Genomic DNA, 14,922 nt, shown 5'->3' with positions numbered 1-14,922 from the left:
CATCATCTCTGGTCCCATCAAAGGCAGGGGCATGAACATCAACTGGAACGAAGACAGGAGCAAGTGGTGCTCTCTGTGGAGCAGAGATGGATGCAGAGGATGAAGGCTTTGGCATCTGGTTCTCCTTCTCCTTGCCATGCGAACGAGGTGGGATAAGAACACTGTCAAAGGCAGCCTTTCTTTTCTCCTTGGTAATCTTGGTGGAACGATCCACAGCAGCAATGAGAGGTTCATCTTTCAACTCATAGATCTCAGCACTGGATTCTTCTTTGACATCTTCATGGACAACAAAGCGAACCACATTGGCAGGCTGGGCTGCAGCCAGAGTGCACTCATAGGCCTGGAGGATAGTCTCTTCTCCATTGCAATAAATATGCTGCCCATTAGGGTAGATAACTTGACAATTCTCATCATGTGCCAAAGAACCTTTCTGAACAAGATCATTAACTGCCTCACAATTATCAAGACCATGACCTTCAACACCACATCCATAACAAGTGATGGTCCTTCTAGCAGGATGGGTCTGAGCTGGTGGAGTAGCAACAGGAGCAGCAGATGCAGCAGTAGGAGCAGGAGCAGGAGCAGGACAAAGAGATGGAGCATGAAGGACCTTTGCAGCATCAGGATCCATTTTAATGGCTCAATAATACAGGAGGGAGTAGTCTGGGTCACTAAGCGACATATGAGACAGGGATTTGATCAAAGTTTTGACCTCATCCTGTTTGCAAGCAGTAGGAGCTTCTCTCTCCAAAGTTTCAAGGTTTCTTCTGGCTTCATGAGCAGGGAGTAAAGGTCGAACACTATCATCTCTGCCATCAGAGCGATGAGAAGTGCTATTCTGGGGCTGAGGAGCATTAGGTGCAGCTCTGGGGCCAAGGAAATCGAGATCATCTGCATCAAAGCGATCACGATGAAGGACTTCTTCAGCAGACTGGCATACATCTGCATAAGCGAAGGGCTTGCTGGTATCAAGGTTCGGATCCTTCAACCTGAGACGGCTCTCGACCAGGCTACGAAAAACAGGGGACAAACCAGCCCAAAAGTAGCGATTGTGCTCATCAACCGAGATCCTTCCCTTGTTCTTCAACCAACCACCAATGTGAATGAAACCACGATTGTAAGCCCTAAAGTCTTGAAGCGACATGATGGGCTGTAACCTAGACTCCAAAGTGAAGCTCTTGAGATGCCTTTCAAAGAACCTTTCATCTGACAGATCAGCATCGAAGTACTTGAGGAGATCAGCCTTCAAGTTAGCCCAGTTAGGAGCATAGTAGTGTGCCATTCCTTCAATAATCTCCCTAACCCAAGCATTACAGTACTGGAGGATCGACTCGACCATTTCCTGGTCAGAACTGACATTATGGAAAGCACAGAGTTGCTCATAGTGATCCAGGAAAGTGCAAACATGGGTATGATCTCCTTGGAAGAGTTCTGGAGCAGATTTCATGCCAAGCAAGGGCAAAGTAAGGACAGAGTGAGCAGGAGGAACAGCAACAGCTGGAGGAGCTGCTGGAGGCATGGGTGGATAAATAGCAGAGGTAGCAGATGACATAGAAGCGAGATATATGGTGGATTTACAGGCAAGATTTGATGAGATAAGGAAGATAGGAGTTGGGATGGGAAAAGCGATAGATTAAGGTTTTTCTTGATCCAGGAATGACCACCCCTTGCAGTGGGCTCCAGATGTGAGTCAAAGTGTGGTTCAGTGGTGAAAACCAACCAAAAACCAACACAAAAGACAATGAAAGTGAGTGGTGGTGTGCCTATGCAGTACCTAGATGGTAGAACCTGTTCTTTGGGAGGGTTTTTTTGCGAGCTACAACACTCAAAGGTGAGTGCTGAGGGTTGGGGGTGCTCCTGACGAAGAGGGAGCAAGAATGTGATAGGGTAGACTGCTGTCAGCCTACAGAAGGATGGATGGTGACTTAATTCGATGTCCTAAGCTGTACTGAGCTCAGGGAGGGCTTGGAGTGAAGTATATGGATGATAGATGATGATAAGCGAGGTAGATGATAGCTAGACCCTTAATAAAGTCTCAACTATCAAAGCTGATGAATGATTTACTGAGAGATGATAAATTGCGAGCAAGAGGGGCTCTCTGATGTCTTTTTTTTGCTACCTAAGTACAGTGACTTATATACAGTACAGGGGCGTTGCCTATGGAAAACAAGGTGTAAACACTTGGTAAGCAATTGGTAACTGATGAGTAAGGAATGTAAGCGATGGGTAATCATCTTGGAAAGCATTGGTAAGCATTGGTAAGGATAAGTAAGCCAAAAAGCGAAGAATCAGTAAGCAAAGTCAAAAGATTGGTAAGTATTGGCAATAGGTGAGTCAAAGACAGTCAGAATGTCAAAGTATGAGTCAAGCAATGTCAGGAACTGGGAAAGTGCACTGGAATCGCATTAGGGGGAGGCTGTGCATGTCACATCTTGAAGAGATCGCTTCTAGGCCAAAGTGGGATGACAGAGAGGCAGCGCTGATCTGATGCCAATATAGTACATCCAAAAGTGGACAGGGTGAGTCAGATGTCAACAGGGGTCAAGCTTTGGGGGTCTGTGGGGTGACAGGAGCATAGGGGATCACAACTTTCCCCCCCAAACCATCCTCTCAGTGAAGCAAATAAAAACTTCATGAACGAGGCTCTGTTGGAAGAGAGGATGAAGGGGGAGTGTCTTCTGCTGTATCTTGCAACAAGGAGGCAAGATGTGCATCATACTTGTCATGGATGTGATCAGGGAGAGTGGAGAACAGTAGATTATACTGTAGCTGTTGCAATTTTGGAAGAATGATGGACGAGACTGGTATGAAGATGTTGCAGGGGGCAGGGAGGAAGGATCCATATGCTTCTTGGACCAGAGAGACTGAAACAACCACATAAGACCTTTCCAAGCGAATGACAGACCTGAGGTGACCAAAGAACGTCCTCCTGGAGGTCATACTGACAAAAAGAACACGCTGTCCAAGCTGGATGGGCTGAGAGGGGGCAGATGAGGGTGGGATGTACCAGGATGCTTCAGGACAGAAGCTGGTAGGAACTCCTGGTAGATATATGTAGCCATGGTCCCTAGCAAAGGGGACAAGCAAAACGACTGATGTGGAGGCAGCCATATCAGAAGAATTAGCAAAATGAGCGTCTTTTGGAGGGAGTGCTGTAGAAACGTGTGGAGTGTGCAAATCCTTTCCAATCTTGGAAGGTAGGATCACGTGGCTGAGCACTACAAGTGAGTGTGGGAATGGTTTCGGTGTCTGCAGAATTGGTGGAGATATGTCAAAAACTGGAATGCTGTACATGGGCGCTTAAGAATTTTATTGGCACTTAACTCGCCTCCTCCTTTTTCTTTGGCACTGACAACCTGTTCTTGTGCGAGGGATGACTGCTGACATTGCTGGCTGTCCTTCTTCACATGAGGGCTATGGTCTTCACCTCCATTCATCAGCTACATCCATGTCCACCTCACCAAACACCTTTGGTGTGTGACAACGGATGGTCCAATTGTCAGGTAGATGGTTGAAATGATAGAGTTGTGAGAGTATCTCCTGTGGGAATGAGTAGTGAGCTTCCCAGAACCATCGCACCAGTGGTATCAACGTAACTGATGTGATTGCATGTGCACTGATGGTGACTTTGCCAGCTTGGACCTGCAAAGTGTAAGGGAGGGGTATTGGTGAGACCGTTCACCACCCATATATAGCCCAGATGAAGACACATACCTTGCGGTGCCATAAGGCACACATGTAAGATGACACCTGTACCAACATACTTGGGTTCCCCAGCATGGTGGAATTCCCTGGTACCTCTGACTGATGCCAGGGCATATCACCGAGCCCATGTAACCGCCCAAAGGCATAGGTCATTGCTGCCCTCATCTTCTGCACATGGCCATAAGTGCCTCATTCCTCAGATGGCAGTTTACTCGTGCCCTTCAGTGTAATTGAATCACACCTGCCAGAGTCAACATCATTTTCATCAGTTTTGAGGCAGTGATAATAAACAGGAGAGACAGGGGATATGCATTCATAATCCAGGCGATGATGAATGTCGGCACATCACGATGGGGTTGGTTGGAATAGAACGACTCATCACCTCGCAACCATCCCATGCCCACAAGGAATCTCTGACACTGCTGCATGAGGCTATGGGGATTAAGTTGTTTGAGTAATCTTGTTTTGCAAAGCAAACAGGACAAACAGACTGTTTATATTCTGCATCCGTTCCCTCCATCACCCCCTTCGATGCATCTAGTAGCGTGGCTTGAAATGCAGAGAATTCGTTGTTGGTGTCGATGCTGCCACAGATGGGACCGGGTAGAGTTTGTTGTTCGGAGGTCATGTCATACGAAACATCAAGGAGTTTGAGGGGCAATGCCTCGGACGGAGATACAGCATGACACAGTCCAGGATAGCTATCGAAGGCTCACTCGGACATGTTGGTTTGTTGGAGGAAATGGGGAAAGCTGTGAGAGTTGATGGCCTCCTATATATGCAGTGAATTTCCAATCATCGTTAGTCATAGCTAGACAAGCCAGTAACACGAACACAGTGTCTTGTACGACACCAAACAGCACTCAGAACCCACCCAGGACCATATTTTTTTCCAGCAGGGACTGTAGTTTGATTCCTCCAGGACCGTATTTTTTCCGTGAAGCGCTGAGACTCCTCGAAGGAACACCCTGAGTTGGCAGGGAAAGCACGACCACCACAACCCACCCACTGGACCATTCTTTTGTGAAAAAAGACGTTCCGATCCTGCGACGTGACAGCTGAGCATAGTGCATACTCACCACAAATGGCCGATGTAAAGCCAAGTTGTATGACACATCGCCGGCTTCGACACCTAACATCGAAGCATAAGATATAACACGCAGCGTATGCCGGCTTCATGAGAGGTCGATCGAGGGGCTTATAAGCGAGGACCACTCATGACCATCCATTTAACCTCTGTCCATCGACCCTACCCCCTACCTCTCACCTCACACTCCAAATACTTGCTCCGTCACGATCTCACCAGTGTCTTCACTGCAATGGTGCCCTCAGTCTCTTCACTGCCGGTCCCCATCTCTGTCTTGGTGAGTACTTCGATCTGGCCTTGCCGATGGACTCGATGGTGTTGCTGTACACCGAGGACTCCATCCACAGTGTTAGGGAGGGCATCGCCAGTCAGCGAAACTCCTCACTGTTACTCGCATCACTTGCAGATGCCATCGATCAGAGGCCTGGATGGAAGGGCTCAGGGAGGGGCTGAGGGAACAGGCAATCCGATTGCCCGCAGGGAGTCTGTGCGTCGGCATGCCTGCACACGATGGCCGTTTAGGTCGCTGGGGTGACAGCCCGCTCGTTCCCACCGTACCCGTTTCGGATCCGTCACGCTGTGACGGGGTCCTGACTCAGCCGTGACCGCACCGTCTGTTTTCGCGGTCGCAGCTTCACTTCCGCTGTTGTATCACCCGTTTCGGGGCTGGGCTTATTTGCATTATAAGCAAAGCAACATTGACTTGGTCTGCTTCCTTTCATTGCCACTTCTACTGTTTTCCTCCGTAAAGCTGTCCTGACCGTTGGATGTTCGGAAGAGCCAGCCAAGATGTAACGAACTTCTGGTCGACCCAAAAGAGTCCGACGACTCAGACTCAGACTCGGAGGGACGAGAGGTCACAACTGTAAATCCCGCTGTTATTATGGCTGATAGATGGAAGATACGTCTAACGCCGGAGCAACGAGCTGGAACACCTCCAATCATATGTTTGTTCACCGTTCACCGTTACAATCTCCATTGGCACTTGCGCGCTCATATCCTTCGATATCTACCTTACAGACTTTCTTCGTGATGCCAGTGTCGGTTGCGATACTTGCACCTTCCTGCTGCTCACGCGCTTCGCCTATGTTAGTTCGCATGAAGAAATGCAAGAGAAGTTGTACGAGTCCGAATCGGATAGGGTGGCAAAACGGAGATTCGTGGAAATATTTGGTAGAGGCATCCAGGACAGTCATATGAAGTTTGCAGCGGAACGGTATCGTACTGTGGATGATCTTCGCCGAGCCCGTCGTCGAAGAGCCTGGCGTCACCGATGGTGACTTGTACAGTCCCAGAGCTGTCTTAATATTAGTCCCGGTCAATCCACTACGCCATCAGCGTACTTGCAAGTATTACAGACAGGCTGGGCCCGTCGCCGGTCACGCTCGCAAACTTCACGCCATTGCTTCGGGTTGCGGGATCAATGCCAGAGGGAGGGAAGATATAGGACTTGGGTAATGACGGAGTTTTAATCCTTTACCCAGATTCACCACTCATGTCTATCACTGAACTACTGGCAGGTCAAAACATCCACATCGTGCTTGCGTGCTCCTCAAACATAGAGAAAGTAGGTCCTTTGAAGTTCGTTGGCTGATAAAGTCGGTCTGAGACTCGAGATTGCATTCCTCTTCCCACTGTCTGCTAGGTCCGTATGGAGAAGGCTTTCCTCTACAATCTGATCGAGCATGTATGCTACCCACTGTCTCTAGTGATTGAGGCCAAGGTTAAGCGTTGAAGGACAAAGCTGTGATGCGGCGTCTGTTGATATCCGTGGAGCGCCGGTGGTATCAACGTGTTTCTGGGCACAGCTTCGAGATAGGGCAAGATCGAAGGCTTGCTACAAAACACCTCAATTGGACCGAGCAGGCGCACAGTAAGCGGTATAAGACATTGTTCAAATGCGTCTTCCAGGCAGCCCAACACAACATTTCAAGTTGTAACCAAGTTTTCAGTCATTCTTCCAACCTGAAATTTAGGACGTGTACTCATATATAAGTACTCCATCGATACGCGATGGCGGAGGGGAATTACGTTGCCCTGTATCTTACATTATCCCGTTGCAGTGCAACAGGAACCGTTATAATGGTTGCGGAGCAGCTCAACAACTAGCAACCTTCGTGCGTGTTGCTTCGAAAACGTCTTCTCAATCTAATCGTCCTCTCGTGTATCTGTTTCAGCTGCGTCCGTGCGACTGTTTATGACCTAGTTATCAGCGCGAACTTCCCAGACCCAGCCATCCTTGTCACACCCAGTGTAACATACACGTATGCAATTAGCTCCGGCAACATTGATATACAAGTTGCAACATCATATGCTAATAGAAGGACGTCGATGTGGACACTGCTATATGGGGTGGATGCTCTCCCGGACGTTGGTCTGTGGGCAACTGTCGGTTTTCCAAGGGCACTGGACGTTATCGACCGAGGAAATGGCACCTTCGTCATGTGCACGGGACACCTTTTCCCGTCGTCGCACCAGATGCTCACGTACTTTCATGCAGACTATGCTGCCGAGTCTCCCTCGCAGGACACACTGCGCTGGATCTGCGACTTCAACAAACCCTGTGGGTCCCTACACACCACAGGTTCAACCCATTGCTTGCCAGACACTGTGCGGTAGTTCCATTGAGTTAGCTGGGTTCCAGGACGTCGATGGCCAATTCTATATTGTTTACAAAGTCGACGGGAGCAGCCTTGGCGGGCGAGGTCCCGTGGAAATGCAAGTGAATAATACTCCACGCCAACTATGCTGCACTTGATGGAGGCGGACACACTTACACCGACGGGAAACTCCGTCCAGATGCTGGATCTCAGCCCACAGAATGGTCCGTTGATCGAAGCGCCCATATTCATCCTGTACAACGGGACGTGAGTTTTGATCTGGAACCGAGATTACACAAACCATTGGGTACTTTATTGGTACCCAAGGTTGCCACCTTGGCCGCACCGTTCGGGACCATCTTGTGGTTACACTCGCGAGCTTGCTGTCAGGGACAAAGGGCTGGGTAAATCTGCTAGATCATATGCACTCCAAGTATGTCGTAGTACAACTACAAAATGCGACTATAACAGTGAAAGAGAAGAACCTCGTAGTTCAATAAAGAGTAGCTCAACGATTGAACGGGTGCGAATTGTCAGCAACGGTAAACCACTTATCGTCTCGCTCCAGATCCCCAGGATCGAATATTGGCAAGGTCCCTGGTAATGCCTCGGTCGTCAACCACACTCATCCCAAGTAAAGAAACGATCTCGTCGAGGACGGCGTCGCGACCCGGGATTATATAGTCTCGACTCATGATCTGCTCGCGAGCCTCGCGCTGTATTGCTGACTGATAGTATGCGTTGAGAGCCAAACCAATGGCTTCCACGGGAAAGCTTCTTTTCGTTGTTATTGGCAGTGAGTGCGAACAATATCTCCAAGATGTGGACCAGATCGACAACATAAGCCATGAACTTGCGATGCACGTCCGGTCTAAGGAGAGAGTTTACTCGTAGGAAATACCGAACGTAATGTCACCCACAGTCGCTGATATATCTCGTGAACCCATTGTACAAGACCCAGTCCCGCTTTAAACGGCAGAATTATAGGCAGAGAAAGCAAGATGGGAGCTCCTGACCTTGGTGTGTGACTCCTCATAAGTGTGATGTAGTGGCGGCTTACACTAGTAACACTTACTCGCATGTGTTTTTGGTACTATCAGCGCGAGGGAGACGCGGCGTCGACGAATCAATGGTCCCCACTAGGTTTATCATCAGTTCTCGAAATTCAGTGCTATAGAGATACTACGGGACAGGCGTCATTTACTAGATCACTGCGGCGGTGATTGAGACACTCACTTGAGATGGGTCATTGAAATTCCAGACGGACACAATGTCAGTATGAATAACAGCAAGGCATTCAAGAATCGTATGATTGCCAAAATTGGCACCAGAAGTCAGTGCACTCCAATATCCTTCAAAACATGGGTATCAATGTTTCACATAGTTGCCAACCACACGCGGTTGCTTACTCTGCTTGCCAACACTATATGAGAATACGACTTCAGGTCGTGGTATGGAAACAAGTGGGCGCAACCTACGTTATCGATCCCTCAATTTTCAACCTTGGCGAGACTCTCTGTGCCATTTGGGTCACGACCGAAACTGGGGATGGTGTGCCCAGCTGGGACCCAAAAGTCGCGATGACCTTCTCATGGGTGAGTTCAATCAGTTCCTTAATCCCTTGTTTATGCTCGCCGCCCTCTAACAACATAGCAGTTGGACCGTGGAGCGAAGTCAAAGTGAATTAAACCTACCGCAGCTAACTGTGAGATGTGCTAGGTTTGGGTTTGCAGTGAACTCTTGGATGGGCTTGATGCAATGCTTTTCTAAGTACTCTTCTGCAGCTAAGCCAAGGTTGGCAACTCTCTGCAGTTGCAAGCTGACCAGAAGCCTGTCATATTGCGTGAATACCACTATGGTGGGAACTAACGGCAGTCAAGGGGTTGGAAGATATGACAAAAGTGCTGATTTGCTTACTGTCCCCGATAACACCCATATCTTCTCGCAAGAGTATCTCTGCGCTTTTTTCCATAAGCCGTTCGCCTTGATGTACGAGGGGCGTTCGGAAGCACAGCCTATGGCATAACCGTCCGTCAGGGTCTTCATGATCATCTTGGATTGGCTTACCAGACCGCATGCAATTGATCTTTGATATGTGGCTGATGTTTACGGTTTTCTACGAACGTCTTCACATCGCTATAGTTGTTGCGTTCCCCCGGTTCGAAGCCCTTGCTGTCATGTAAGACAAACCGGTCGTTCTGCGGCGAGATAAGTTCTTTCTTAATATCGGCTTCTCCCGGCTTGTCATCCTCAGCGACCTGGGAACTTTCATGAATAAAGAACATGCACATGTTCTCGGTTACTCAACTGCCTGCTCGATTCCAAAGGCTTGGCCAATCAGTGTAGATTTCCCGACACCAGACTGAAATGATATCGTCGTTAAAAATAAACTCTGTGGCGCCGGCCAGTGTTCACTACCTGCCCGATTACCAATACCCGAAGACTAGCGTAGAAATGTGAGATATTTGTGCAGTGGTAGGTTGAACATACTCACCGAGGGCACTCATTAAGGAGGTCCTCAGTGGTAGGACGAAGGGCACCAGTGTTCGGAGGCGCAGAAATTACATTCTGTAGATGCTCCATCAGAACCTTAGAGGCTCCATCCAATTGCACGTACGACCGGGGTGCTACTGGGTGAGAGTCCAATGGTGATGTCCAACTTGTTGCGCGCCACTTGAAACTCTACGAGCATTTAAATGGAACACGGAAGAAGGGGCTAGTTCATCCTCTGACTTACTCTGCTCCGGCGAATTAGTCAGCACATCCTTGACTTTGATTCGGACGACCTTAACGGCCGGAATGAATTTAGAATACCACGTTTTCCTATGAACGGATAAAGAGAGGGCTTCGCCTTCAACGGTACTATTGGGTACGAAGAACTTCAGGAGCGGTAAGCATGTTAAACGGACACTCTTACAGAGGCTGAGGGAAGTCTTCCCGAAAGAGGCTTTTACTCTGTGATCGAATACTGCGTCGACAACCGGGGAGGATTAACTCGATAAATTCAATATTATCCTCCCCATTCTGCAGCTCAATATCTGCCTCATCGGCGTCAGTCTTCAAAATCTTGGGGAATGGAAATTTCGAACGTCGTACATGAGATTCGCAGAGGCTGAGCTACGGACATGGTTGGAGGTCGATGTGAGCCTTGGCACAGGGTTGCCTGGTGGCGGGTGGTCGAAGGAAACCGTTTAAGCCTATCAGGCCAGGCGGTAGACACGAGGCTGAGTGCATCTCAGGATGATAATGCAGCCCGGCAGACTCGGGCCGGCAGTTGCTTATGTAAACTGGTCTCGGATTGCGAGTCATGCTTTACTTGGTCTTGGCTGGCACTGGGTTAGGTCTTCCTCTGCAAAGGACTGTTCCTTTTACATTACCCCTACTCGTCCTGGCATTGAAAGGTAACAACTGTGAATACTGTCATTTGTAAGGTGGATAGGTGGATGACACATTTAACCCCTAAGCAACAGGCTGGAACTCTCCAAATCTTATGTTTGTTCCCTGTTACCATCCCTAATGGCACTTGCATTCATACCCTTTGATATATGTTTTATAGATTATCTGTGCAATACCAACATCGTTATGATTCTTGCATCTTTGTCCTCATGTGCTAGGAGTATGTTAGTACACATGAAGAAGCCTATGAGAAGTTGCTCCAGTATGAATTGGATATTGCAGCAAGACAGAGGTTCATGGAAGCATTGGGCAGAGGCATCCAGGAAAGTCATATGAAGTTTGCCACATAACTGTATCATACAGTGGATAACCTTCACTGAGCTGGTCAATGAAAGTGGGGCACTTCTTATGGTAGCTGCTACACCAAGGGTTGCCTTAATCTTATTCTACATCGGTAAATCACTTTTGCTGGCCAGAGCTGTCCAGAGCTGTCCAGCACTGGACAGATTCCCTAGGACTACCAGCACACAAAGTGGTTTACTGATGTAGTTTCCCTCTTGTGTGTTGGTTTTTTTTTTAAAAATAAGCAAGTGTGATTTCCTTGCATTCAGATATGTATGTGGTTTTGAACCTGTGAGCTGGGTGCAGGCATCAATGGCAGACTGCTGTGGAAGGCAAGGTTCAGTGATGTTTTTTGATTATTCTGAACTTGACCTTGGCAGATGTGCAGTGTCATGTAAGCTTGAGTCACCCCTTCTTTGACATGTCCACCATCAAAGTGGCATTGGATACAAAACAAGGGACTTCTGGTTGACATAGGGCTAAATGACAAGGTGGATGTCATTGATAGGGTTGCCATCTGGGGGATTAGAACTAACTCCCTGAGCAATGGGTTGGAACTTCCCTGATCCTGTGTTTGTCCACCATTTCAATCTCTGATGGCATTTGCACTCACATGCTTCAGTTTTCTACCTTAATAGACTATGTTACAGCAGGTTCCAAATCAATAGACCAGAATTGACCAACACATACATGAGCACTTTTGTTTAGTTTTGAAATGTAGCCAAATAATGACATTAGATCATGTGTCTGCAATTACCAAAAATGAACCAAGAAGAGCACATGCTGTGCTGCAGTGCCTCCAACCCACTGTGCTTCAAGCACTTGGCTTCCTGCCATCAAATCTTGCCATCTTGCCATTGTCCATCATACAATTTGGATGATGGTGATGGCCACTGTTCCATTTGACCATTTTTCAGTGACATCAATTCTCTTTCCCCTGTGATCTATGCAGTTCTGGCATGCTGCAATGCTTGTGTCACTTTGTTCTGCTTGATGATCCATACACTGACAATGATTGTGGTCACAGGACTCTTCTTGGACCATGCATTGGTGATTGGCACCTATGATCCTGCTGGTGTGACAGTATAAAGCTACAGGTTATGGTGAGTGATCTCTATTGTCAACATGTTGCACTTGAACAGCAGCTCTCAGGACACCCCTTCTACTGATGAGTACCATGATCTGCTCCAGTGTCACTTTCCATGTGCTGGATATTGGCTCAATTTACTACTGTTATGCCTGAGCACAGTGACTTCTTCAAATGGAATAGGCATGAAGCACATGAGGGGGAGACTACAGGCTGAACTTGTTGTAACCCCTATGGCTGAGTTATCGCAATGATCTGACAGAGGTTCTGTCTGCTGGCGAGTCCCTAAGGTTGTTTGCACAGAGAGAGAACAAGGATAGAGCGAAGGGATGAAGCTCAGTTGCAAGCTATTGAAAAACTGCAGATACAGGACGAAGTATGTAGGATTATATACTCCTAAGCATGAGTACCATAGCAGTCGCGACCAACACATTGTGACATGTATCTGCAGTAGTCAACAATCCCATCAGTCAAATAAACAGGAGTCATACGGTGTCAAAGATGGGGGTAGGGAGGCAATGAAGGCTATACCGGCTGGCACAATCAATGTGCAGCAAGGAGCCTGACACTGGAACTATAGTACAACATGTGAGCAATAAAGACGAGTCAGAAATGAGTCAACGGAACAAGAAGTAAACAAGTTGTCCATCAGAGAGGGTGGTGGAATACCGGATCACAGTGGCAATGTGGTCTTGACAGGTATTGGAAATACCTTGACAGCAGGAGATCCAAATGTTCCCTGGAGCATTCAAGCCCCTAGGACAGTGACAGGTCATGAGGGACACAATGAGGCACATGATGCATGTGACTGCAAGAAGTCGAAAAAGGAAAGACCCCTGATGGAAGCATAACATCACCCCCCCTCTAAGGTCCTCAGACCCTTGAGGACGGGCCAGAAGTCGTGTTTGGAGGGCATATGGATAGGGGTCAGCAAGCAGCATAGACATGGGAACGTGTCTGGTCAGTGATGGGTGATGGAGGTGACAGAGATGGCAGTTCCTTGAGGGCCAGAGTATAGTGGGAGCCATGTCCATTGCAGCAAGACCAATGGACCAGGTAACAGCACTGGTAGCAGGTGTGCTGGTAGAGGACATGGTCAGGCAGGATGGGGGACTGCCCTCTGAGGTAGAACTGAAGTTGATCAGAAGGTACAGGGATGAAGGGAGTTGAAGGGATAGCGTTGGTGGAGTGGATGGCATTATGATACTGCTTGTGCATTCCAGCCCACTGATGCATCCTGAAGCAGAACCTCCCAGGAGGAGTTGTGAGTCCCAGTACCTGAGTCGAGCACCAACCTCTTTAAAAAGCTCTCCAGAGTCGACATACCCTAACTTGATGGCACACCACTCCTTTTCCTTCTCCTGATCCATAATCACAGCCTTCTTCCGCAAAGCCAATGGTTCCTCTTGCTTTGGTTTGATGCGATCAAGAATCTGAGAAGCCAGTGGTGCTAAGAACTTGCTGATCTGCTGGTTCCTGAGGTGATGATAGGCTCCTCTGGTGACAGCTTCGGTAAGAGCTGATGAAGCTTCTTCCAGCATGCCGATCATGATGACCTCTGACAGTGGCGCAGTTCTGCTAAGCTTCCGGGTGCAGACCTTTGAGACCAACCCATTGATCATGTCTGACACTCTGTAGATTTGAGACAGCAACCCAAAATACATAACCTGTTCTGGTGAGCACCTGTCAATGTCATCCCCATCATGGAAGACGTCAAGTGCCCTAACAATGTCCAGGTAGTCACTTGCTGTGACTGGTAATCTTTGCTGGTCAATCCTGGCAGAGGCGGCTGCCACAAGGAGGTCGAGGGCTCTGCATTGAGCGCTGTCAGAGTAGGTAGTGAAGGCGGTGTGTAAGTTGGTAGGTTTGGCAGCATTGGTGCTACTGGAGGGGGCTGTTGGACTATCAGGGTCATTGTCAGTGCATGCCTTACCCTTTCCCTTTCGGTTACTGTCCCCACCATGGGGGACTCTGGCTGAAGTTGTGGGGACGTGTTTGATTGAGACCCCCAAGAGTGGACATGGTCCACGAGCCCTGGGGACAGGGGGTGATAATGGACAGGGTTGAGAGATGGGTGAGGAGAACCTGGAGACATAAAAGCCGGTGGGGGATGTTGGAGGTGAGGTTGGGGCATAGACATTGATGGGGGGAATGAGCCCATTGTAGTTGGTGTTGTGAATGGATTCTGTGGGGAGGGGGAGGTCGGCATAGTCATTTTCAGTATTGACAGAGCGAGGGGAGTCCATTTAATTTCTGAGATGGCAAGCGAACTTGTACTGGTCTAGTGCCTCAGAGGCATGGTCTTTTATGTGTTCCTCGGGTTCCCACGTATTGGATGAATGTGGGAACCCTTTCCACTTGACCAGGTACCATCACTTACCTTTGTGACCATCAACTCTGTGATTTAGTATTGACTCCACCTCCCACTCTATTTCATCATTGACCAATTCCAGCATAGGTGCTGCAGGCACAGCTCCATATGTATCATTTTTGACAAACAGAAAGATGTGGGATGCATGGAACACCGGATGTACCTTCCAGGTGGGTGGAAGGTCCAATCAGAAGGCAACCAGAGAGACAACCTGAGTCACCTTGAAAGGTCTGAGACATTGGGGCACAATCTTGTCACACTGGTTCTTGATCCAGGAGTATGTTATCTCCAACCTTTGGCATGACATAAGACCCTTTTGAGTGTGAATGCGTCA

The 14,922-nt window shown here is 48.4% G+C and overlaps 3 protein-coding genes across 3 annotated transcripts; 1 reads left to right on the top strand and 2 right to left on the bottom strand.

Moving 5' to 3' along the window:
* Positions 1 to 3,423: 3,423 nt before the first annotated feature.
* On the bottom strand, positions 3,424 to 3,891 carry F5J12DRAFT_722919 (uncharacterized protein; the record flags this gene model as incomplete). The annotated part of the gene is made up of 3 exons (XM_051741412.1): positions 3,424 to 3,540; positions 3,598 to 3,642; positions 3,715 to 3,891. Coding segments are annotated over 3 exons (339 nt in total), but the record flags the coding sequence as incomplete, so codon positions are not given.
* Positions 3,892 to 6,969: 3,078 nt separating this feature from the next.
* On the top strand, positions 6,970 to 7,476 carry F5J12DRAFT_840025 (uncharacterized protein). The gene has a single exon (XM_051746095.1). The coding sequence runs from the start codon at positions 7,124 to 7,126 to the stop codon at positions 7,409 to 7,411; it is 288 nt and encodes a 95-aa protein (XP_051598728.1). The 5' UTR covers positions 6,970 to 7,123; the 3' UTR covers positions 7,412 to 7,476.
* A 561-nt stretch (positions 7,477 to 8,037) lies between these two features.
* On the bottom strand, positions 8,038 to 10,430 carry F5J12DRAFT_840014 (uncharacterized protein). The gene is given in 11 exon segments (XM_051746094.1): positions 8,038 to 8,408; positions 8,468 to 8,574; positions 8,629 to 8,734; positions 8,871 to 9,033; positions 9,087 to 9,257; positions 9,310 to 9,407; positions 9,460 to 9,650; positions 9,701 to 9,782; positions 9,887 to 10,004; positions 10,017 to 10,074; positions 10,130 to 10,430. 9 exon segments carry the CDS (start codon positions 9,973 to 9,975, stop codon positions 8,264 to 8,266), a joined length of 1,152 nt encoding a protein of 383 aa, XP_051598727.1. The 5' UTR covers positions 9,976 to 10,004; positions 10,017 to 10,074; positions 10,130 to 10,430; the 3' UTR covers positions 8,038 to 8,263.
* Between the last annotated feature and the right edge of the window lie 4,492 nt (positions 10,431 to 14,922).

The sequence above is a fragment of the Pisolithus orientalis genome (assembly GCF_024613125.1).
Source record: "Pisolithus orientalis strain OTSU chromosome Unknown F5J12scaffold_20, whole genome shotgun sequence".
In the NCBI taxonomy this organism is placed as follows: Eukaryota; Fungi; Basidiomycota; class Agaricomycetes; order Boletales; family Pisolithaceae; genus Pisolithus; species Pisolithus orientalis.
The sequence above is the reverse complement of the archived record's forward strand: the minus strand, read 5'-3'. Positions and strand labels throughout refer to the sequence as shown.